The 24844-nt window shown below is 39.7% G+C and overlaps 1 protein-coding gene across 1 annotated transcript in view; it reads right to left on the bottom strand.

Moving 5' to 3' along the window:
• LOC139992643 (uncharacterized) overlaps positions 1–24240 on the bottom strand; it is a 34098-nt gene extending 9858 nt beyond the window's left edge. Inside the window, exon 1 of the mRNA XM_072013670.1 lies at positions 24090–24240. Coding sequence (XP_071869771.1) covers positions 24090–24106 — 17 coding nt within the window. The 5' untranslated portion in view covers positions 24107–24240. The remainder of the gene's footprint in view (positions 1–24089) is intronic.
• Positions 24241–24844: the final 604 nt, after the last annotated feature.

Below are 24844 nucleotides of genomic sequence, written 5' to 3'. Positions count from 1 at the left end.
TACCGCGTGTAATTATCAAGCTGTGAAATTAATGCGTTCGACCAGCTGTATACTTGCAGGTCAAGTAAAAACTTTGAGTATAATTCGCAAGATTCCATGGCGATGCGTGAAACAGACTATAAACCACGACGATGTTCGTCATCGACACGAGAACGCGGTTTCACGCTCGTCGGCGGCGCGTACCGTGGCCGTGTTAATCCCGTGGTTGAGAGAGAATCATTCGGTGGTCCCGACAGAGTATTAATCCGTGGCACGACGGAGAAACAAAAGCGTGTAAGAGTGATAAAGATAGAGAGAGAGGACAAAGGAGTTTGTTCACCTTGGTGATCTTCGGTGCAGAGAGGCTGACCATAGTCGACTACAAAGACTCCGACTCGTGTCCACGAGGCTCGTATCAAGTGTGCACCCTCGTCGTGGAGTTCGTGCGAACGGCACACGTGCTCGCGCGTGAGGCTCAAGCGCACATGATCAATCAGACACAGCCACACGCGTGTTGTAGAAAGCGATGCTTCTACACTGCTGTTCATAAATATGTGATACTTTGCTTGATTAACAATGCAGTAGAACTCCGTTCGCATAAATTCCATTTATTTAAACCAAATTTTAGCGAATATCCGATCTCTTGCTAGTTGAATCCACTTATTTGAACGTGGACTCCTACTATATAGACGAGAAATCATATGTAGGAGAAAAAATCAATAGACTCCTATTATACGACCCCCAAATAATCAATTCTTGTGGAAGTAACATGATCGCATGAAATTTTAATTATTTACTTTAAACTTTATCAACGATGTATGAAAATTAAATATATTCGACTTGTCGAAGTGTTCGAATGTTTGAAACATTATTCTTAGAATCACCCATGATAGCTCGCTCTAATAATTTAAAAAAAAACTTCTATGTTTATAAAAGACAAAAATGTATCATAATGTTTAATATTTACAGATGTCGAATCTTCTACCGCATATCGACATAATATCATATATGTCGGTTCTAATAAAGTTTTTCTATCTGTTTCTGTAATTAAATTAGACTACGTTAAAACAAAATGAAGCAAGTGTCCCTAGACTCTTCAGCGGTCGTAGTACGCATGCACGATCGAAGAAAAGGAGGAAAGCGATGGAACGAAGAACAGGGTGCGATAAAATCCTCGAAAACGGAGATTAGGATGATTCGAAGCGTATTGCATGGGGCAAGATCCAAGATATATATCGCGGTAATGCGAGTTACGTGTTATCGCGCGGAATTCCGCGTGCTGGCTGCAATTTCGATAGGAGATACGCAGGATTTCCAAACAAATACTAAATCATCCGTACGCACGTGACGAGATTAAGCAAGAAACACAGGTTATAAAGGTAATAGGATCGAATAGCTTCGCGTGGATCGTTCGATCGTAGCAAATTACCCTGATCCGCGGCTTGGTCAGCTGCCTAGTTCTTATCGAAACCGCGACGCATGCCATCGAAAGCTAGTTAAGGATTTCGTGCGATGGATAAGCGATTTTACGCTGCTTCATCTTGATACAATTTACTATCTAACCAGATCAAGCAAAAGAACCAAATGAATACAAGAAACGATGAAGGTAATCGCGAGTCAATGAAGATGAATCGCCATTATTCACCACGGAATAACCATGGCCGGAAAAGTGCTTGATTGTTACAAAGTATCGAGAGACCAGGTAAGTCGTCGCTGTGTGTGAGTACCAATGGCTCTCGTGTGTCTATTAGAAACCGTCCTCTTCCTGTGACTCGTGCAATCACAGACAACCTATTATCACCGGCGACCCGTAATCACGCGGGGCAACGTGTAAAAAATTAATTGCGATCGCGGTTTGATAGATGTCCAAGTGGAAGCGGCTCGCCACAGGCAAATGACAGTGATCGGTAAATGCGTGCTACGGTGGAATTCAGCTTCGATTCAACGTGACTGAAATAATTTATTGGTTTCCGTTCGAGCATGGTTTCGAACGTGCACGTACTCATATGCGAACACCGCGCTGCGCGTTCGTGCATCGGCTAGGGAAACAGGCGGACGTGCTGTCCATAAATCTCAATGCACCGAATTTGTTTGGACCGCGCCGGGTTAACATTTTATAGCGATTAACTTCTTCCTTCCGACTGTGGAATAGATCCTCTAACCTTAACCTCTTCGTGATGCACTTCGTATGGGTAGCAAACCATGATGATTTTTCGCCGACCATCTTGTAGAAGCACGGATTTACATCCCTGTTTGTACGTATTAGGATATTTACAGAAGGCGAGGTTATACTTAGGAATGATTAGAAAACTATTCGTTATCCGGGTGCTTTTGCGCAATAATTCACCAATTAATCGTCCCTTGGAATTTTGAAATTTTAGAACAAATAAAAAAATCAAATAACTTTTACAATTGCTATTAAGACTTAAATTACATAATGAGAATTCTAACAACCATCCGTCTACCCCAAAATTGTTCTACACGAATTTATCATTGACCAATAAATCGCAAACTTTCATTCGGATTTTTCTCTCCCCTAAAGCCAAAATATCTCCGTGAAGCTGACAATGAACACATAAAAGAATTCTTACAAAGTCGCAACTGGGTTTCGCGAGGCATCGAAGTCACCGGCTAGAATCTACCCTAGGCGACGTTACTTCTCCGGTATGCAAAACTCACGCAAGCATTCTCCACCTAAACAGCTGACATAAATCACAAGCAGCAAAGGGGGATGGAATTATCATGCAAATTCTTGGACCGTCGTTTCACCAGTTTTCAATTATGTCGGTGTCGCGGGGTCGAGCAGAGCCACGTCGTGAAATAATTCTCGCGATAGTTTCTACCCACGCGAGAGATCGCGATTCCGCCGAGAACTGCATCGCATCGAGTCGCCGCGACGTCTGTAAATCACCCAGCTGCCTCTTTCACCGTTTCTCTATGCAACGTCCTTGAAAATACCTCGACTATCTTTATGTGTTTTCGGTAAAATAACAATCGAGGTAACCATGACCGTGACCAAAGTATGTCACGAGTTCACTGTACGTTCTCGTCACCTGCCAAACATAAGCAAAACGAGAATTCTTCCCCTCTGCACGTATACAGGATCTATATATTTTAAACGGCAAACCGGTCGACAACCGGTTCGATCGTTCTAGAGAGAATTCAAGATTTCCACGTATTTCGTTGGACATCGGTGGCGAATCGAGAGACTCGGTCTAATGTCCATGAGCAGAATCACATCCCCTTTTCGAGAAAATGCATTAACGAACGTTGTGGTCCGTAAGGGTATCGACTCAGCTGTGACAATTGACGAGAAGACTGGCGGTCGGCAACTCTCCATATAATTGGAATTGTTCGAAGGCATGGTTGGGATAGTTCTCTCAACGGCGGCCGAAGATACGTACATAAATTTCGATTCAAACAACCGCTCTTGCCATGAGACCTACGGTCAAGAACGTAACAACGTTACAAATCCAAAAGAAACGATGTTCGCTGGTAACTGGTTAGAGTTCTGGTGGCTTTCCGTGTATCGCGAAAGGATAGTAACCGGGAAAGGTATCTAGCGGTGATTAGCGTCGGGAAAAGGCATCCTCGTGCTTGGGAAACCTATTAAGGGCTCTCTTCGATGCGGCTTGTTACGATGGATCTACCCTAATCAGGTGACGATCTGCGCTGATCGATCGTGCTTCGCTGCTATTAACAAGGTCGCTATCAGAAATGAAGAGTAATTTTACGCCAGCATTGATTAATGAGTCGAGAAACGAGGGAGAATGAAAGTGGGAGGAATGAGAGGGAAGAAAAAAGAGTGAGAAGAAGTAAGAATACGCACCGTGGGAGAGCATCATCGATTCTACGTAGCGCAGACGTCGCCTTATATAGCGTGAACCCTCCCTTACGGCCCATTAAATCCGCACGCATTGCCAAGAAGTCGTAGAAAGATGAAGACAAAAAGAGGAGAGGCAATAGGAAGAGATGGAAAAGTCGATCGTGTCCTCTGCATGCAGACGTTTTTGTAAGTCGATCTCTTCCCGGTTCTCCAAGTCGTAATTCAGGAATCAGGAAGAAATGGCCATCTTCTTATGGGACTTCTTACGGTTAACTTTATCAGAACACAGAAGCTGTTTCACAGCGTATATTATAGATTCATGAAAGCTTTTACTAGACGCCACACTAGGCGTAATATACGGAAACACAAGTGATATAAAAATAAGGAAGCAGATATGTTAAATGTATGATACAGGGACAAAGAACCGCGGGTACTGTGAAACTCGTACTTTGAAAGCTTTCCTAGACATCACATTAGAGATGCTGTATAAAAACACAAGCGGTATAAAAATAACTAACTAGATATGTCAAATCCAAGTTAAATGCAGTATGTCAGATGCAAGTTAAATACAATACGTCAAATGCAGAGACATGGATCCTCTAGGCACTACTGTGAAACCCGTACTCAAAGAAAACACATTAAAAGAAAGAAGTAGAGAATTTTATGCGAGATATAGAAAGGAGAAAATTATTGTAACATGTAATTGAAATACCTATATTATGCCAGAACACGCGAATACTGCGAATTTGATTTTTCAAACAAAATGTGCAATCTCATTTGCCTACGTATCCTACGTTTCCACAGACCTCACTGAAGAGAGGAAAATTCTAACAAGACAGCAGTCGTTTGAAAACTTGCTTCAAGACATATTGTCCCATTAGTCTCGCAAAGGATTAAAGCAAGTTCGATACACGAGGCTTCGTTGCAACTTCAGAAGATTGGAAAGAGCACGAAGGAACGAACACAGGCACAGTTGGCGATAAATCAAACGTTTAATTGAATTTTGCGCGTATTCGACGAACTATGAAATTCGATGTAGAATCGTAAGGAGTAAGGGAGAGAAGTTCATTAGCTCGGCCATTTGGATGGTGGCAGAAATAAATTTCCTATAGTGTAATGTACGAGAAATGCAAGTTCTCCAAACTTTTCCTTCGTTGGACGCGACAAAGATTTACTATCGAGACTAGGCATGCAATTCACCAACCGCCGACTTATTCGTCATGTAAAATTGTTCGCTACGTGGAAAACCGTCTGAAAGCATCCGGCGGTCACGGATTGTGCTTTCCAACTACGTGCCACGAATCCCGGAATATGTATTTCGTTCCATGGGCGAATGCCGGGTAACGCGACCAAAACCACCTCTTCTGCGTGTTCAACCTCACTAAGAAATTGCTTAGAAGAAAGAAAGATACAAGAAAAATGTGGATAATGAAATTGTTGGAACATAAACTTAACGATATGTGATCGCGACATCTACGGTTATGAATTTCCGTGGAACTAATTGGTTATGCAGTTTTATGTTCATTTGTTACAACATAATGGTCAACACCTTTTTTCTTCTTTGGGATATCAAAGAAGAAGAAGAAGAAGAAAAAGAAGAAGAAAGGTATTCGCTATTGTACACATAGTGTGAATATTTGCGAATGATGCAAGTTACAGATTTACTAACAAATAAACATCAGTCTTATGCTTATTCTTTAATGTTCAAAATCCAAAGGAAGTCTAGTTGACCATCGTATTACTTATTAAGGATCACAGCAGCTAAGCCAGCAAGATAGTAAAAGCTTATAAAACTTATAAAATTTATGTACTTCTAATTATCAGTTCGTTTGTGAAGAATAATTGTAACCAGTGTTGTATATTCGAAATATCCAAAATTTATAAAATACAGTTGATCTTAATGTTTCTTATCCAGATTTCAACGCTCTGTCAACAAATGAATAATTTCAAATTTTAAGACATTTGATTTTTACAAAGCAGCAGCTGCTTATAAAATATTGGAAAAAGTGTTTAAAATCTTTTTAGCTATCTAGCTATCAGAAGAAAAAAAAGCATGTGCATAAAAATCGAAATTCCCAAGTAATTTGTTTACGAGGAGTATATCGTAGTGATGATCGGCAAGATTCCATAATAATTTGATTAACAGAGTCGTGAAGATGTAGTATGATATCCTGGACGATAATATCGACGACGATATCTACGTCGAATCTCAAGCGATAAAGGAGCCTTTAGACCCTGTCTGCCGTGAAAGTGACGTGCGGCGAATTGCAAACAACGATCCTGCGGAAGAAGGAGCTCGAGAGGGACAGGGCCTCCCTCCGCATTTACATCGATCGTAAATTCACCAGCCATAAACGTATATCTCGCCATTAGATTCCGCACCACCCGCGTCGCACGCTTCTCGAGGACATCGCATGTGTACGTACGGAGGGGTTTCACTGACATCAATTACTGCCACTTGACATATGCAGACTTGCCTTTGAACGTTTCTCGAAGACGAGTAAAATTTTATTATGGCGTATTCTCCAATTAAAAAAATCCTCTATCATCTCTATCCGTTACCTTAAAACGTGGTTATTCTTTAACTCTCTCATACTTTACTTTATTTTTCTACACTTTACACTTATTTCAGTACATATTTTTAAACAGTAGCTGATGAATTAATCAAGTTTTATGGAGACCAAAGACAAACAATATTCTTCGATGTTGTAATATCGTGCAACGTTTAAAATATTGTTAAGAAATTGAAAAAGCGCCTGTTTAGTTCCAGAAACAAATATAAATACAATTTTGGTACTATGAAATTGATTGACGATTGGTGAATCTTAAAACTGCTTTTCTATAAAAAGTAGGAAATGTGACTTATTCGTGTATTTTTCCGATGTGTTTCTGTTAATTGATATTATGAAATAAATACATATTTAACTAAGTTTCTATTTACGCATATAGAAGACAATCCTATCAAGATCAAATTTTAATAACTGCTAAAGGAAAACTTCCCCTAAACAGTCCAACAGACAGATACGCTTAAAACCTCCCCTAGGAATTCCTATTAAATTATCGATTAATATTCCGAGAACGGAAGCAGAGATTGATCGCAGCGAGTTCCCTTCGATACTTGAAATATAATATACAGCTCGATTTACCCTCTGATTCCGTGGAAAAAAGCGCACCCCAAACGGCACGAAATTAAGCTATCATTAAGAAACACGAGTTCCTTGAAGAGAAACCCCTGAAGGTAATTTACCCGAAGCTGGCGCACCCTAAACAGGCACAATAGAGCTGGTTGGAGTGGCTCGAAACGTCGTATCGAGAACTCGGGCGCGAATCTACGGCTTCCAAGACTTCAAAGGGAGCAAGTGGTCGCTCGATGGAAAATATACCGATATTGCTTCTATCAAAAGCGATATACGATAGAGACCCTGTAGTTTCCTAAAGAAAAGAAAGCGTGGAAACGACGAAACGAAACGAAATAAGAAAAGGGGAAAAGAGAGAAATAAGGAAGAAACTTGAAACACGATCGAAAAGAAAAAGATCTAAAAGAAAAGAAAGACGAGACTATACAAAGAGTTTGAAAGAAACGAGGATAGGATGGAAAATAAGGGGATACACTAAACGTCAAACAATACACGACTGTGTCTCTAGGAAGAGACCCAGTCTATGGGGGCCATTGTTTTGGTCACGTAGCCCTTCTCTCCCTTCTCTGCTCTATAAGAGTCCGCAGTATCTATCGCCGTTGTATCATTGACGCATTCATCCAACGTGTGTAACATCCTGAACGTTTCGAGGAACCTGTTACTTAACCAGGTATCAGATACCGGAGCATATTTTTCATCCGGCATTATTCATCCTCTCCTACTGCACCGGTGAGCACGTTAATTGGCGTAGTTAAGCACTTATAGGGCCTACGATTCGCTAATTAGCTAATTGCAAGCAATTAATACGACCGGATGATAAACCAAAGCTCCGAACATGGCGTTCAACGATACGGATAACGACACGGTAGAGAGACGTTATTAATCGACGATCGACTATTAATTACGGAACAATCGCGAAACGATCGTCGATTCTATTGTACTTGTTCAGTGAACAAGATAATTCCGTGCCGAGAGAATTTGTCAAAGCGTTGGCGCGAGCAATTGGCGAAGCAAGTTTGTTCGCCAGACGATCGGCTCCGAGGCAACGAGACTCTTGGCGCAAGTCTTGTAATTGGCTCCACTTCGACTCCGAGACTACTAAGGAAGTGTCTTCTTGTACGAGTAACGGAGTAACAGTGGTTCTCAAAATTCTATCCTAGCACCTGCGCCGCAGGATTCCTTCACGTACATCTGGCGTAAACACGTTCTTTGTCGATTCACCTTTCTAAATTTCAAACCACTGCTTCTTTTCATTCGATCGCATTAACGATTATCATGTATTATAATATCTCGCAACGGTACTTCTCGCTTCAATCCTTTCATAACGTTCCGTTTCGATGGTAGATTCTGTCACGAAAAAAAAAGGACGAATCATTACCAGCTGGCAATTATTTTATCTTTGATAGCGTAGGATATTTAGTATCTAATCTTTAGTTCCTTTTATAGCGACAATCCCAGAAAAGTTCGAATACGCTGTAGTATTAAAGTTTAAATATTATACCTAACACAGCTGGCAATATTTATCTCTTATAAAAAGTACAAAGTGTCTATAGAAAGCTTACGCAAAAAATTAAAAACCACTACACGCCTATGAAGTTTTGATGATAAAAACAATTATTTCCTGAATTACACTGTCAAACAGCGAAGCATCGTGAAGAGGAGGTTCACGCTTGCTAACTTCGCTATGAGCAAAGTCTGGGAGGGTGCGTAGAAGGAAAGGTAGAAAAAAGATCGTTCGCGTGTGAAGGAAATATTGCGTATAGTGGAAGGCAAAGGCCTTCCCATATCAATAATCGCTAGAAGTGCATCGAGAACCGGCGACACCGTTAATGGAATCTGATGTGGTCGGGCTGGGTCGATAAAACGAGGAAGCAGCAACGATCCCAGGAATCTCGTTCTCGTGTCAGTTCTATTTTTTCTTTCTCGGCGAGGAGAGCTTCCGTTTTCTCGCTCGACTGCCGGCCAGGATCGAGTTCCTCGAACGACCATTCGACGCTATTCAGACACCGATGATTCCCTCCGACGAGTGACAGAACAGCGATCCGATAGGAATGCTGAAAGCGAAGAAAGAACCAGGGGAATGCACTTTCGTTCCACAAAGCCAGGAATTTCAATGTACGACAGCTCGTTCCAAACACTTTCTCGACACGGCCAATGAAATACCAGGAATTTTTACCAGCCACATGTAATTAATAGAAGTATCCCAGCAATGAATCGTACGAGGGATGATAAGAAAGTCAAGTTACCTCGGTGGTATGTAGTTCATTGTATACTAGGGAAATTTAGTTTTTCCATGTGTATTCATGTATCATTCTGTTGCATTGATCGCACAATGCTGTATAGTCTTACTCGTGGATTACACAACTTGTGTGCGATTCAACTTTTACGAATGAAACACGTGTCTCTGGCAGAAATTCATAGAAATTCAGGCAATTTATCCCTCGTGGGAGTACAAGATTTTTGGTTGCTACAGCTGTACGATTTCCGGTTCGAGAAGATAAAATCTTTAAACTCATGCGGTTTCTTATTTAATATGTTTTATCCAATGTCTTTCTTCTTTTTTTAAGATAGATAGAAATATTTAAAACTTCCCAAGTCTTTTTCCCTTGAAGCAAGGTAAGAAAGGCAATATAAAGAAACCTCATTTTCTCACGAGACCTCGAATTGCACAATTAGAAACTAAATCAATAATCGTATTCTCCACGAATATCTCCTTATGCAAAGCGCACGAGACTAACTCAATTTGCTCTGTGGTGTCGAGTTCCGTACAGTTTGAGTTTGACGATTTAATCGAAGAAAACCGAGCAACGTCGACGAGCCTTTTCAAGAAATCGTGGAACAACAATCTAGAATCTAGAGAATGGAAGAACAGGAAGCAGAACGGGTTGTACCTGGAATATCTTCCATGGAAGGCGTATAAACTCTATAAAAGTCTCGAGATACGTTCGATGTCCTGGAGCAACGAAAGAAAACATAGAATGAACGAGAAGCAAGAAGATACAAGGAAACAGCGAAAATAGAACTAATGAAGTTCAAAAATATCTTCGAGAGTTATTTGGTAGATAATATAACGTCGTTTTTATTTTCTCAGAGGCGGTTGCTCTTTTTTTACGGCATTATAAGAAAATTTAACGCGCGTTTTATGTCTCTCCTGGCGCGATTCGAATATTCGCGTTTCCTTAATCGATTAAAGCACGAGAGATACCATGAAAATTATTACCAGTGTATACGAGATAACTAGCCGTTTGATAAGACTGAATCCTGAAACTATGCTAAGCAGATGATAGTTTAATTTGTTTCAGTTTACTTATCGCTTTATTGAGAAACTCTTTAAAGTCTGAATTTATATCTTCTGTATCTCCGATTAGAACTAGATTAACCGTGTTCTTTAAAAGCTTTTACTACAGTTACACACAAATGCGTTATATTAGGTATTCAATCTATTTCAAATACATGTATAACATTTTGTATAAAATTATACGCCAGTGAAAAAAAAAAAAAAAAAATTGGTGATCTATGTTCAACGAATACTTTGTACTTTACTTCACAGTTGTGAACTCATTGTTTGAAGATAAAACAGAATCTATAGCGAACGATTATACATATCTTAAAAACTGAATACGAAATATTTAGTTAAATTAAAATAATTTATTGGATGCATACTTTTCAAACCGATCATATATATATGTTTCCTAAAATTCTTTTCAGAGCTAAACCCTTTTATAAATCCCTGCTATAGTAAATTACGTTGACACGATACATCGTATTATCAGAATATATGTATAGTCGGTGCTTTTCTTTTATCCAGATTCCGGCAATTCCCATTCCACAAAGGAGCAGCCATTTATCGCTGCAGCTATCGCTAAGTATCTCAAGACAAGTGAGACATCAACTGGTGGGCCGTTCTAAATTTATCATCAAACTCCTAAAATTACACCTTTCGGCCTTCCTATATATTACGCCTCCGAAATAGCACGTGCCGCTACCTGACCCTCATAATAGCGGAAGATTTAACTGGAAATTATTGTCCCCGGGAGCGGATAGGCGAAAACGGGATTGGAAACGCTCCATAATGGAGCACCTGTTAACCGATCCGTAGATGCCGCTAGATTAAACCTGAAAATCCAATTCTCCGCCGGTACGACCCACCCTATTCTATCTTCTAACCATTTCCATAGCCATAGTGATACTTCCTTATTGAACGTAAGACACGTGCGACGCATTCTTCGGCTCGAATTCCTTTCAAAACGTATCCTCCGGCATAGGATCACGATTAGAACCGCGAAGAATCGTTTCTTCGAGGTGTATACCTGCGAGAGAGAGTCTCTGACACTTAACACCTACACGCACGGTTGGTTGCAGGAAAGAATGCGGCGAATCGCGACGCAGTGGCTCGACCGACCACCGATTCGATCTCACGGCCAGAGAGAAGACCGCGCGCGATGAATCGATTCGCGGGCCAGTAAGACGTGGAAACAATGGACAGAAGCGAGAAACAAAGAGGCGAAGAGAAAGAGACTGTGTGGTCGGTTCGAAGTAAAAGGAATCGAAAGGAATACCATCGTTCGGGGGAAAGAGGAAGAGAATATGTATGGGGGCTGAACTTAAAGCAACCAGCCGCGTCCGAAACATCCGCTGCCTGTTTTTTTTTCCCTTATTTCCATCCCCGCCCCCTCCATTTGTCTCAAGCATCCTCCCTTTTGCTTTCTTTTCTTCTCTCTTACCCTCGTCGGTAAGAGAGGCCTTCCTGCCGCAGGACCTAATGCGAGCCCCATTCAGCCATCACGTGGAGAAAAACGAGGCACAGGACTTTCGAGTGTCTAGCCTCACCTTAGCCACCAGCTGAAACCAGCTCTATTCCGACCAATCGCGATCAACAAAAGCCATTTATACTTCTCTTTGAATCGTCGGATTATACCAAATCGCGGATGCTGTGACGATCTTAGCCTCCAATCGAGACTAAAATAACTTGTAAGAAAAGAAACTCCGAACAAACGTACGTTGTCTCATCATCGGATTGCGTAACAACCGGGATGTTAATCGAGTCGCTCATGACAAAGTGAGATCGGCAAGAGGCAGCGTAATCGACTTGATTTGCTCGGTTCTCTACCGGCTCGGCAAGATGCCGACGAAAATAAAGATCGATGGCGGCGATTACGGAATAAAAGATGAGAGTAAAAGCTCGCGAATTACGTCAGTCGGTTCGCCTTTATGGCGGAAGGGCACGTGAAACGTAATTGCAAGGCCACGAAATTTGTGCGCTGCCCCAAACCTCCATTCCCAGATCGTTAATTCCGCGCTAGCACTAACCCTGTCATTACGTATCTTCGGCAGTAAACTTTGATTACATGTTTCGTGCAAACGGAGGGAGAAGAAATTCGGAGGGAAAAAAGCTTGACAGAGGGTCGAGGGAGTGGGGCAAAGCCGAAAACGGCGTTACCATCGATAATTGGACGCGTATGGCGGTATACGCTCCGCGTAAACGACCCTTTTTTCCCCTGCCAAATTTTCGAAGCATTAGGCCCGGTTTCAAGTACTCTGCGGAGCATGTACGCGACGCGCCACGTACCGAGCATTATATAATGATCCCTCGTAATAATCGAAGAGGGAAAAAATCGATGAAGGTTGTACATGCTCTGAAATTTTTGACAACGATTACGAAACGAAAGCCGCGTGTAATGTTTCCATTTACATTTAACTTTATTTAATTTTATCACGCAACGTGGTAAACCGTTTCCAAATTTACTAAGAGTGAAACTATAGCGAGATCGTTGACTAAATTCTCGAGAATAAGGTAGTCGGCTAATGTGGTAGTGTTCTCGTATTTCATATGATACAACAAAATTCACCTTATGTTCAACGATATTTCATTTGCAAGCGGAGTATCTGTAAATTCTAATTATTATTTCAAATATTTGAGATCTGTTCGTGTCTAAAGAGACATTAATGTTTATAGAATTCACTTATGCGGGAAACCTAGATTTGTGAGCGTGCTTTTGAAGAACGACAAACTAAACGATAAACGAATTCATTTTTCTTAAAATTATTCTTTTTAGTGGATTATGTCTTATTTACAAAAACAAGATAATATGTTTGTTTCGATAATTAATAATTGATTATGATATCGTGTAAAGTTCATTAGCTGTGAACTAACTACCTATTTGTTTAAATCTCCACGTTTCCTTGAGTGTGGATTCTGTGACGTTCAAATATGATTGTTTTAACTTCAAACACATTTTACTTCGCAAAATTTCCACCTTATGTAAATTACACATTGATAACCTTCCACCTGGTTGCAGTTCCGTTTAGTAGTTTACACGGTACGGTGGCTTCCGTTGAATTTTAACGAGCTGCGTAATTCCAGTTATACAAATATTATTCTCTCGAGACGGACGGCGTAATGACTGACGGAATCATTAAACATCGTTCGAGTAAACAGCCGTCGACGTGGAAGAGCGCGAACGTGGCACGCATCGAGCGCGTTAACCCGAGCCAAGGAAATGATCGTGGCTCTTTTTATTGCGTAATCGCGGTACTGGACAGGAAGGGCGTAAAACAGGACTGGTTAATTTTCGCGTTGAGTAATGCAACGATGCCTGGCTTCTTTTTTCACGCGTCAAACGGTTACCGTTAAACTTACGCTCGTCAATCTCACTTAATAGGCCCTGGTCATTAATCTGGCTACGTTCACGTGCATAGCATACAGCTTACAGGTAACCGGTCGCAAATGCGCGAACCGCGATTTTTAAGAAAATCAGTGCCTATCAACTAATCACTTTCGTCGATTAATTAACAGTGGCACAGCTGATATCTCGTCGACCCTGACGATCCAACAACCGTTACCATAACTTCGTCTAATAAATTAACTATTACCGACCATGGGAACGTTTCGTAACCGACCATGGCACCTCGATCGTAAAATTTCACCCTCATTTCATGGATGGATTCCCTTTCTCTCTGTGCGGTCGCCGTTCCTCGTTCGTGTAATCGAATTAGTTCCTTCGCGATTTTTCTAGCAGTTACCTCAGTGATCGTTCACTGATCTGATACTCAAAGTCACGTCGCTCCGTGCTCTCACGATAATCTAATAACGCGAAAAAATCATTTAAAGGCGATCTTCGTGTTCTAGTAAAATATAATGGGAGTAAGCACTTGCTTTTTTCTATTGGATGATATGTTCGCGAAGATGTAAAGATAAAGGAATAGAAATTCTTCGTATTCCTCATATTGTGTATATTTCATGTGATTTTCCAGTCTCGTCTATTCGAACTTCGAGCAGTCAGGATGTAATTAAATTGTGAAAAAATGAAGTTGAAGTTACAATTAAAACCAAATTCTGTAACTACAATTCATACTATGAATGTACTACAATACGATACTACAAAGCAGAGAGTTAACTCTTCTAAATTATTCTGCACTATTCACTCAAGTGCTATGATCACAATGCATCAGAACGAATGCGAGTGAATCAACACACAACGCATATCATTCACAGCAGGCGCAACATTCATTCTACTAACCTCAAATATCCGCAGCGATTGCCTCTAGGACAATCAATTATTTTGAGGAGTACTTCTGGTGTGGCTCCCTTTATTCGTCTCTTCGTTCTCCCCTAAAAGAGAGAGTGTGCCGCCCTCCCGCATGAAACGTCCCAATTGCAAGTGGCTCTCGCGGAAACAAAACGAAAGAAACGTGATTTATCGATGTCGGGAGCAGGATTGACGGATAGAGAGACAGGCGAATGCTGGTCACGTGCGAAACCGTCGTAAATCGCCGAAAAAATGTTCTCCAACGATGCACCAGGGACCAGACGTTTAATAAGAGGCAGGTATATACGAGACGTTAGGAAAATTGAATGGGAACCTTGAATAAGGATATACAGCATATTTTAAAGAAATTTGAATTATAGTGATGAACAAAGAAATGTTTCAAATCGTTACTCTATTGTGTGAATAATTTTTCTTTTAAATAATTTCTGCCATATTAGTAAGAGTAACGTATTCTAGGCTATATGTATTACATTTTGTAATTAATCTTGTCAAATATAATTTGTGAAATTACGATGTGATTTCGTACGACTTATCTCTTCAATTTTATTCTGTCTGGTAGACTGTAACAGTAAGGTATCGTTCTACCATACTGACGATACAGTCCCTGACGATTGTTTTAGTACACACAGATTGCAGATATTTCATCCGGTAGGCGTGTAATGTTGAACACAAGAAGCTGTGTCTGCAATTTATAGAACAGTGTACCGAGAGGGTGTCCGAAATTTACGAAAGAGCGTGATTTAAAAACCGCTTCCTCCCGAAATATACCAAATTAGATCCCCTTATTCGTAGTTTCTATTCAATTCCTGGATAAATTTTAACTCCAATGATACATTAGATTTTACGATAGCCCGACTTTCTCGCGAGATGTTATTTCACCGAGCTGGGCGTGTTAAGTGCGGCGAGCGCGGATCGCGTTTATTCCTTTTTAGGTATTTACGATATTCCACAGCGGAATAATGAAAAGGATACCGGGCACAGTCGATTATGCGCAAAAGTAACTGCATAGCGGTAAGTGAAAAGGAAGAAGCCGATTGGCGACTACCGACGCCGCTTGAATGTATAATTTCCATTCCCAATGGAAACGTGCATATTCTCTCTGCACTGTGGAAATATTACCACGCAAGCCTTATAGGAATGTAATTTACTCGTTTGAAGCATTTTGAATCAAACATCGTGAAATAACTTGATATTTTCTAATCATTAGCTGCATCGTTGTGAAAAACCCGTTCAAAGAATAAAATGCCATAAAATACGATCGGTTAAAGAGATATCAACGAATGTGGGCCGTAAAACGACACCTGGTTTCCATATTGGAGCGTGTGTGTCGATGACAGAAATTTATCGATCAATCGTTAACAGTCGTGAAAGATATCCTCTGGGGGATTCATTACACGCCCCCCAACGATGATAACGGCAACGTGCACTGCGATTTAAATGCGTGCATACATGGCAAACACCCCAATGGAGACGCGTGCTACGTTCAATGGACATTCAGGAACAATCCATTTAACCCTTATTAGGTCAGTGTCAATGGCCAAGATTGAAACGCCAGCGAAACGGGTTTCGCCGTTGGTATAATACGAGCAGCGCGTTTTCAACGTGATTTCGAAGTCGCGGTTGCATAATGCATAACAAGTGAAAATAAATCTGTAAAGGAATTGTCGTAGCGTCTCGTAACATAGCATCAAATTATCGATGTTTTATACCGTAACGAGAGTGAAATTTTAATCGGTTCGGTGCAAACTCGATACGTGTATTAAGAAGAAGACAGCCCTTCAGTGACAACGTTATTCAACTTTTAATATTGCACAACGATCTAACGTGTATTGTAGTCATTTTCTAGGGAAAAGTAAATTAAACAAATACTTTTTCAATTCTTTTCATCATGGAAGATAACAATCTTAGAAATCTCTCCGTACTGTAACGTATTACGAATAATGGGAAATGTCTAGTTTCTTTGAAATGTTATTTAGTTAACTCTCTATAGAGTTAACTTTCCATTTTATTTTCATACTGGTAAAAATAAATCGCAATTATCTCAAATGCTATGGTATAATTGCAAGTGGAATTAAACGGGCATAAATAGTCCGCCTCTTCATCCTCTATAATTCTCTGTATTTCTCTTTTTTTCCTACGTTTTATTACAGAGATTGTTGTTTGCTGTTGTCCAAATGAACTCCGAACTCATATACGCCATACGTATACGCAAGGAACTTCATGAACCGCTGAAGAGATCTCACGATCGAGAAGCTTTGTTTTGCGGCGCGAAATTTTGCTCAGACACACTTCAGAGTATCCCATGATCTCTCGGCTCTTCAAATATTCATGAGTGAACCAGCCGAACGAGCATATCCGATGCACTCCGAACGCATCCCAGACTCCAGTTCTTCCCTCCCATCCGTGCCGGCTCTTTGACCTCAGCACCATTCTGCATAACGGTGCATCGGCCTGGACGTTTGCCTATTATGTCACTATATTCGCTAAAGGATGCTGTGTACCGTAACTATAGCCTGGATAGAAGTTTCTTGAATTTTCCGAATCCGCACACGATCGTCACCTTTACGGCATAAAATGGAATTCTATACAAGACGAAGAAAGAAATAAACCGTGCCTGGTTTCAGAAACTTTGACTTATCGTATAGGATAAAATTATACAATACGTGCCATCATTGTTTTATACGTACAGATACGGATGCTGTTGTAAACGGTATGTTCAAATATCTTAATCATCGGTGTAATTATTTGTTTAAAAAAGATACGGTATCGTATCGATTAGAGTAAGTATAGGTATTAAGTACTTCTGCTGCAAAAAGATGATGTATATTTTTATAATACATCTATATTTTTGAAAAATATTTTATGTTTATTATCGTTTCTTCATAAATACATGAAATCACGAGGAGTAATAACAATTATTAATATTATCTGATAGAAACGATAAAAAATTACTATAAAATCATTTTATTGATGTTCCTTTAACAGCATGTGTATTATATAGTTCTAGCCTATGCAATAACGGACAGATTCATCATAAGGATGTACCTATAGTATTTACGGCCTATCAAACTTCATACTGAATTCCTACCGCTTCTCATGTTTCCTCTTAATGTGCTTGCAAGTATACACACAGCTATTTCGTGATTTATATTCGAAATAAAATTTAATGCTGAACCGAGCATGTACAACTATATTATTGACAGATTCATCGATACCAGCCCCTATTCGAGGGGTGGAACCGATTACCATAAGAAAATCACTGTCAAGTTCACGGGCAACCCATATTGTTTCGCTTTTCTGGGGTTGCTTGCTTACTATCCTAATAGCTTTATTTAAATTTCCATATTAATATTCAATCTGCTTTCTTCTGCCTTTTTTTAGTTTGAAGCTGTGAGTTTGCTCTCTACTGTCTACCCCTTGTTTACTAAAAATATTCTACAAGTATCTAATGATAAAAAGGCTATAAATAAATAAATAAATAACAATTAATTATGAACAATAAATAGAATTTTACAAAGGCGGGGACATATCTAACTAAATTCTTGGACAATGCAGCTAAAGAATAGTAACATCTGGCTTAAATTATATTCAACTCCGAAAGCAAAGATAATCCTTGCTACTATGTAATTTTTTTATCGCTCAAAGGTAGCAGGAATCGCAGCCTCAACCTGTTATTTGCGATTCGTTTCGTACCGAAAGACTCCTCTACTTGCAACTTCATGCCGTTTCGGAGCATATACTCCCCGGTTTACTTTACACTAATTGGCAGTAATCACTGCTTGACTCCGGTTCATGGGAAAGAGGGAAGTACTGCCACGAGACGTCTAAGGTGTCCAATTTCTCTCAAAGACATGACTTCGTAACCTTCACTCTTCTCAAACCTCGAGTGTATGTACTTAACGTCTGTCAAGAAATTCCTGGTGCAATCGCTCACACGATACGCAAGACGTTGAATCACAGACGTCTAACGTCCTACTTGAATATGTATCTGTTGATTAATCCTTAGTAATCCAACAAACGTACAATTAAATTCCAATCTTTATATTTTAAACTTTTATACAATTTTCAATGTAAAAATATTCAAAGAATGGTATACGAAGGAAACGGTTCTACTCTCCAGTAGTAGTTTTCAATAAAATTTACACTTTTGAATATGGAACTCCTACCTCTTCCCTCATCCAATAAATATGATTTAAATATTGGAGCTGTCTCCTTGTTACTGCAAATCTTTCAATTATCAATCGATAAAGAACAAGCCAGAAATCCATCGGCAAGGAAAACTAAAAAATTCATTGACAATGGAAACAAAGACATCACAGGGTAAAATAATCGAAAACGAATCGTGGATATCCAGTCAGACGATCGCAAACACCTGCTCACTTCCAATAATTTCGCTTTCTAATCGAAGGGTCTGTTGCAATAAGATGGTATTTTCACTTTCCAGTAATTTGAGTGTCGACGAGAAGCAAAGTCAAACCATTTTTTTTTCAAGCATGCTACAGATTTGTAGTCAAGTAACATTCAAGGTAATAAATTTTTATATTTTTATGTGAAGCTATCTTCTGATAAACGCTATTTAGATACTGTCTCTTTATTGGTGCAAATCTTTTAGTTGGTAAAAGAAATGCACGAATGGATACCAATATATCCAGTCGCCTGCGCAGTGATTAAATTGACAATACCGATCACCGGTCTTATCAAGTTTCGAACGAAGGAAACGCGTTCCTCATCATGCTAATAGCCAGAGAAAAGAAACTGAGCGTGTTCGTCGGTTGACTCTGTCCGAGAAAAAGAATTGACGATGGGCTGAACGATTCCGAGAATCAAAGGGTAAGATCACTCGCCACTAAAGGCCGTTTAAAGCCTCGAGAGGGACTCCTCTCGCTCTTTCGACTCCCTTGAACCAGGAAGGTAAGTGAAAAGAAATAGAAGAATTAGAACCATAGAAATCGTTAAAACGTGCATGCTCGCGTTACTCGCATGTCTCGTCGTCTCTCTCCTTCACCGAGGTATTCCCTTCCCTGATACTTTCTCGTTTCGACGGCGTGTACACAGATCGTTTGCACACGCATCGTATGCTGCTATTTATGCCTATGTCTACTTATGTACGAAGCAGTCAGCACGTACGTGCCGAGCACGTAATATATCGCGTGTCCCAATCGAACTCTGCCACCCTAAAACTTCTCTCTCTTTCTATTCTCGATTCTCCTTTCCTATACGAATGGAAGCGAGGGTCTCTCAACAAATAGACCTGCCGCGTCGCCTGGAAATGGTTGTAGCTTGTACGAGCAAACACGTACGATCGTTTCGAAGATCGTGTTATTTTTACGCCCATCGCTGTTCCTTTTCTCTGTCGTTCTTTTGGTAAATATACGAGAAACCTGTGGTTAAATGAGTCTTCAAATGGCTAATATCGAATGTTTGCTCGTTGTATCGGCACATGCCAATTATTGGACCTATTCTAATGAATTCTAGTGGACATAAGAGGTTTTACGATGTATCGAAAATCGTAGTGCAAGAAGAAAGTGGTTAGTTTCTCGGGTAATATAAAAAACACGTCCGAAATGTGGAATGATAATTTATATAATTTATGCGTAGCTTCGTTTTCGATACCTACAGAAGTCTTTAATTTGAAAATTTATTGAACGCGCGTACTTGACTAATTCCTGATTGAATACGAATACATAATCGACAGGAGCTTATGCTAACTCTATATTCTATTATACGTGAAAATAAATCGGAAGTATGCAATAAAATCTTTTCATTTGAAACTTGCTTCTCAAGAAAATCAAATTTGAAAATTTAAGTATGCATGTACCAGGCTAATTCTTAATGAAACTTGTTTAAATTCTATTTGAAGTTTCACATAAAAAAGAAGAAACTCTACATATTATGATCACCTAACGTTAACCACAAATGATTTGGATACACGATTATGATTTCCATATTCTAAGAATCTAAATAGTCTTACAAATATCGTCGTGAGTTTTTCGTATTGGAAGGATATAAAGTTTGAAAAAGGCAAACGAGAGAATAAGTCGATCCTACTTTTTAGTTATTCTACCTCAGACGCAAAGGTAACAATCTTATTTTATAGTGTGGAACAGCCGATCAACGCTATTTTCTGATAATTGCACGTTCGATTCAAGTGTATCCTGCTCGTGATCGGCGATCGACCAGATCGATCCAAGTAGAACAAGTAATTACAAACAAAGTGGACAAACGCCGCCTCATTTGTTGGCAACGTTAACGGCTCACCGATTCCCACCTTCAACCGTAATCATCCATTCCCGTTTCTTTCTCCAATCAATTACCAGAGCGGCAACTATTCTTCTCGGAATGGTAGCCTTCGAATCGATTCAGTTGACTAAGCAGGCTGGTTAAGCGCAATTAAGAAAATCATCGCGGGAACAAGAGAATCCGCGAAAGAGCAAGAGGAACGAAGAGGAAACGAGAGTGGAGCCGAAGAACCCATTCTCGATGTAATAATCTATGATGAAAATAACCATACATCTTAACACTACGGAGATACACTAGAGGAGTGCTAATTGTTAGCGTATAATCTGTTGTATACGACTTTCTCAGAAGCCAATTAATTCTCTTAATTTCATCGCGTAAATACACGATTAATATTCATTTCTCAAGGAACAACTTACAAGAGTCAAGAAACAGGTTATTTTCATAAGCGAATTCATTGGAAGAAGATGACCTATATGGTAAATCTGAAACACAGTATTTGTATCACCATCGTTTGTACTTTTCAATTTATGGAGTTGATCAATGTGACTTCTGAAAGGTACATACATTATCATTCATGAGCATTCAGATACTTTTTAGACTTATAGTAGTAGTATTTATATGCATGTCATCAAAATGTACAACCTAGTGTATTTAATAACCAGAAGCAGTATTTACTAGTTTCTTATGGAGATAAAAGACTACAAATTTAAAGCCTAATACATAATAAAGCCTATTACCTAGTAAACCTAATAAAAAATTAGACATATAATGTTAACAATCTTGGTATCAATTTAGAAGAATCCCTTTTTTATTTAGCGCACTAATTCAACGATTAACTTGACTATCCTGAAAATAATAAAGAGATTTTCAAATAGCAAAACAGTTTCACAATATTTACTATGTCGATATTGCTATTGAATAACACTGTTATGGATGCAAATCAGTGATACAATTAGCATTGTGTTGCAATTTTGCAAGGTTAAAGCTATGCTATTTGACATACTTATTAGATATCTAATAACGTATGCACTCAGGTATAAAGATTGCGAGATTTCCATCTTACAGTTCCCATCATTGAAACGTAATCAGCGCTAGATCTTATATTTCTAACGATACAACGTGTAACACATATTAGCGAGTGATTCTATTATTGGAAACATGAATCCATAACATCTTATAGAGTTAATAATTCATATTCATGTTGAAAGAGCGCATGTAAAATACGCAAAAAGCTTCGCTACAATAATTACTCTGTAAGAGCAATGCAGGTACTGAACATCCAGCAATGAAAATCCAATTCACAGCATACGTGTTAAACACGTTCGATCGTATACGCGTGTGCCACCTTTTCTTTCTTTTGCTTCGTTTTTTTTTTTCTTTCCCCTCTACTAGAACAGAGTCCTGCCAGTCTCTCTCACCCCCTACGGTCGGTGACTAACACACAAAGCAGACGGTGCCCTTACCGTAAATCGCCGGCACACAGAAGAGAAACGAGGAGCACACGGTGTGTGGTGGGCTCGTGCTCGTATACGTGTGTATACGTGTTTCACTGCGTGGGCGACCCCTCCGAATCGCGTATCGAGTGCCGACGAACTAACAGAAAAAGTGCATAGTGCACTTACACCTTCAAGACGAGCCTTAAATTACGATACACTTATGAAAATTTAACTACCCCATTTTCAACTCGTAACGAGTTTCGATCGAACGCTTGGAATTTCCACCGGCAAGTCAATTACACCATACTATAGATGCTCATTGGAGCGCGAGTTATATACTTTGCAAATGGATATTCAGAAACGTACCTGATTAAATACGTTTTCTGCTACTGAAGTATAACGTTACGTTGATTTAATCAACTACAACTTAACTGATGCAAAATCATATTTTTATAAACATAGCTAGAAAAACTAAATCTACGTTTGTCTTATCCTTCAAATGTCATAATGGATACTTTACTTTCAATGTTCTGTATATTTTTGCATATCATACATTTTATGCGTTTAAATATCCTATAAATACATAAACAGCATCATGTCTGGTAATGATCATAGACCAAACTGTTGAATACTTACTTTTACATATTTTGATAAAAAGCTCTGGAAAGATGAATGAAACAGTAAGCAACGAGGTTAAAGTGAACATTATTACTTAATAGATATCTCTGATGAAAAAGTTATGCAAAAGTCCTAGTGAAGTGAAATCATATTATGAATCTCTGATTTAGCCTGGTAAAATCATCCTGCGAATTTTTTCAGAAATATGGTGCATCAAACTGGGGCATAACGCACTCAACGCACCCACTTTTTCCAGTCCAATCAATCCCTGTGTCGCTATCAATATTCGCGACTGCCTCGTCCTGCGCGATGACGATAATCCCGTCGTAAAAATGATTTACGCGTCCCGTGTAATTTCCCTAGCTCTCTAGCAAATATATCGCCATAAAGGAAGGATACTTAACGATTAATGCAGATCACTGCAGGACCTTCGTGCTTCTACTCCGCTTCCATGAAGTCAATAATTTATTACGATGGGCTTTGGCTCGAGCCAGAGTCAATATTGACCGAGCTGGGATAGAGGCTACGGCGCCGTTCGTCGTGGCCTACAACAAATTCAATCGAGAAGAGACTATCCCTAAATATTTGCCACTGCTTTCTCCAGTTCGCTTCTCTCGATTGCCGGATAAAGTGGAAAAAGAAAGGGCAAGAGAAAAAAATGAAGAAGGAGGGTGAAAAGAGCCTTTCGAAACGCAACCGGACGAGCCAATCAATATATATTTTGATGATCAAACAGGAGCAAAGATAGACCATTATTACGGTGTTAAAACTGATCGGGGAAATCCAAGAGAAGACCCCAAGATTTATTACGCTACCCGGCCATTATGGATTTTCGATATTTCCTGCTCGACAGGAGAAAACTACTCCTCCCTCGACCGTCCGCCACTGAATGAACTTCGAGTTAATTCTTTGACAACGCGTCACGAAGCACGTTCGTGGTTTAGACCCTGAAAATTCCACGCGATATCCTGTCCGATCGAAATACGTGGAAAGAAGAGTTGAAACGCATATCTTATCGAGACACGAACGTGGTCGAAGGAAATTTGAAAGATCGAGACAGGAAGTGGCTCGATTTGTCGTTTCCTCGAACAACGGGAATCACTTGCTACGTCTAGCGAACCTGAAAACGTTCCACGTTGTTCCGGAACATTTTTGCCCACAATACGTAAAGAAAACTTAAGACTTGAATTACTAAATATTCATAATCGAAAAAAAATGTGTGCAAGTGATGTTTCATAGGAATAAACCGAAGAACTATCAGATATTTATATTTGAAAGAGAAAGTTTATCAAATGAATCTTACCTTGTGATCGAGCACATGCTGCGATGGTATTTCTTTTTGAATGAAATGCAGGTCAAGCACAAGCTCCTTTATATTGGGCCTGGATCGTCAAGTTCTCTTGTGAATGTTGAAGCACCATTAATACCCGAACCAAACCAAACGAGCGCGCGACAACGACTGAGTGGAGGCAGCGGGAGCACGAGTTAAGAGTAGTACGAAGAGTGTCGGTAACCACCGAAGACGCCCGAAGTCGCATTCGAAAAGCCGATTCTTGTCAACTCGCGACCCTACAGTTTTCAACCCTTTCGTTTTATCCCTAATTAAGATTGGTAAACACAGGTCTCCGGTGACTTTTGACTTTTGTAGATGCATCGTCGCGTACGTATCGCTACCTTGTGCGCAAACACGCAAGTGTCAGATCCCTCCAGTAAAATTCCATCGTTTACGATTTCTCGAGAAACGCGTCGAAGCGTTTTACAAAAATATTATCTGAAGAATTTAAAGATATTCGTGCATAGGTGTGGTGGAATTATGTACTTTGATGACAATTAAATAAAAGCTAAGGTGATGTTGAGATGATCGACTATCAGAAATTTTGAGAATGTATAATTGTCTATGTGTCATATTTGAAATAAAAGTTAATAAAAGTCTAATCGAATATTCTGACTATCAGAAGTTGTAAAACTACTGCCAGCTGAATGTAGAATGAAAGTAGAAATTAGAAAATTATTCAAAGGTAAGCCTGATGTCTTTAAAGCAAACAAGTTTTAAAAACT

Source organism: Bombus fervidus, chromosome 12, assembly GCF_041682495.2.
Source record: "Bombus fervidus isolate BK054 chromosome 12, iyBomFerv1, whole genome shotgun sequence".
Taxonomy (NCBI): domain Eukaryota; kingdom Metazoa; phylum Arthropoda; class Insecta; order Hymenoptera; family Apidae; genus Bombus; species Bombus fervidus.
The sequence above is the reverse complement of the archived record's forward strand: the minus strand, read 5'-3'. Positions and strand labels throughout refer to the sequence as shown.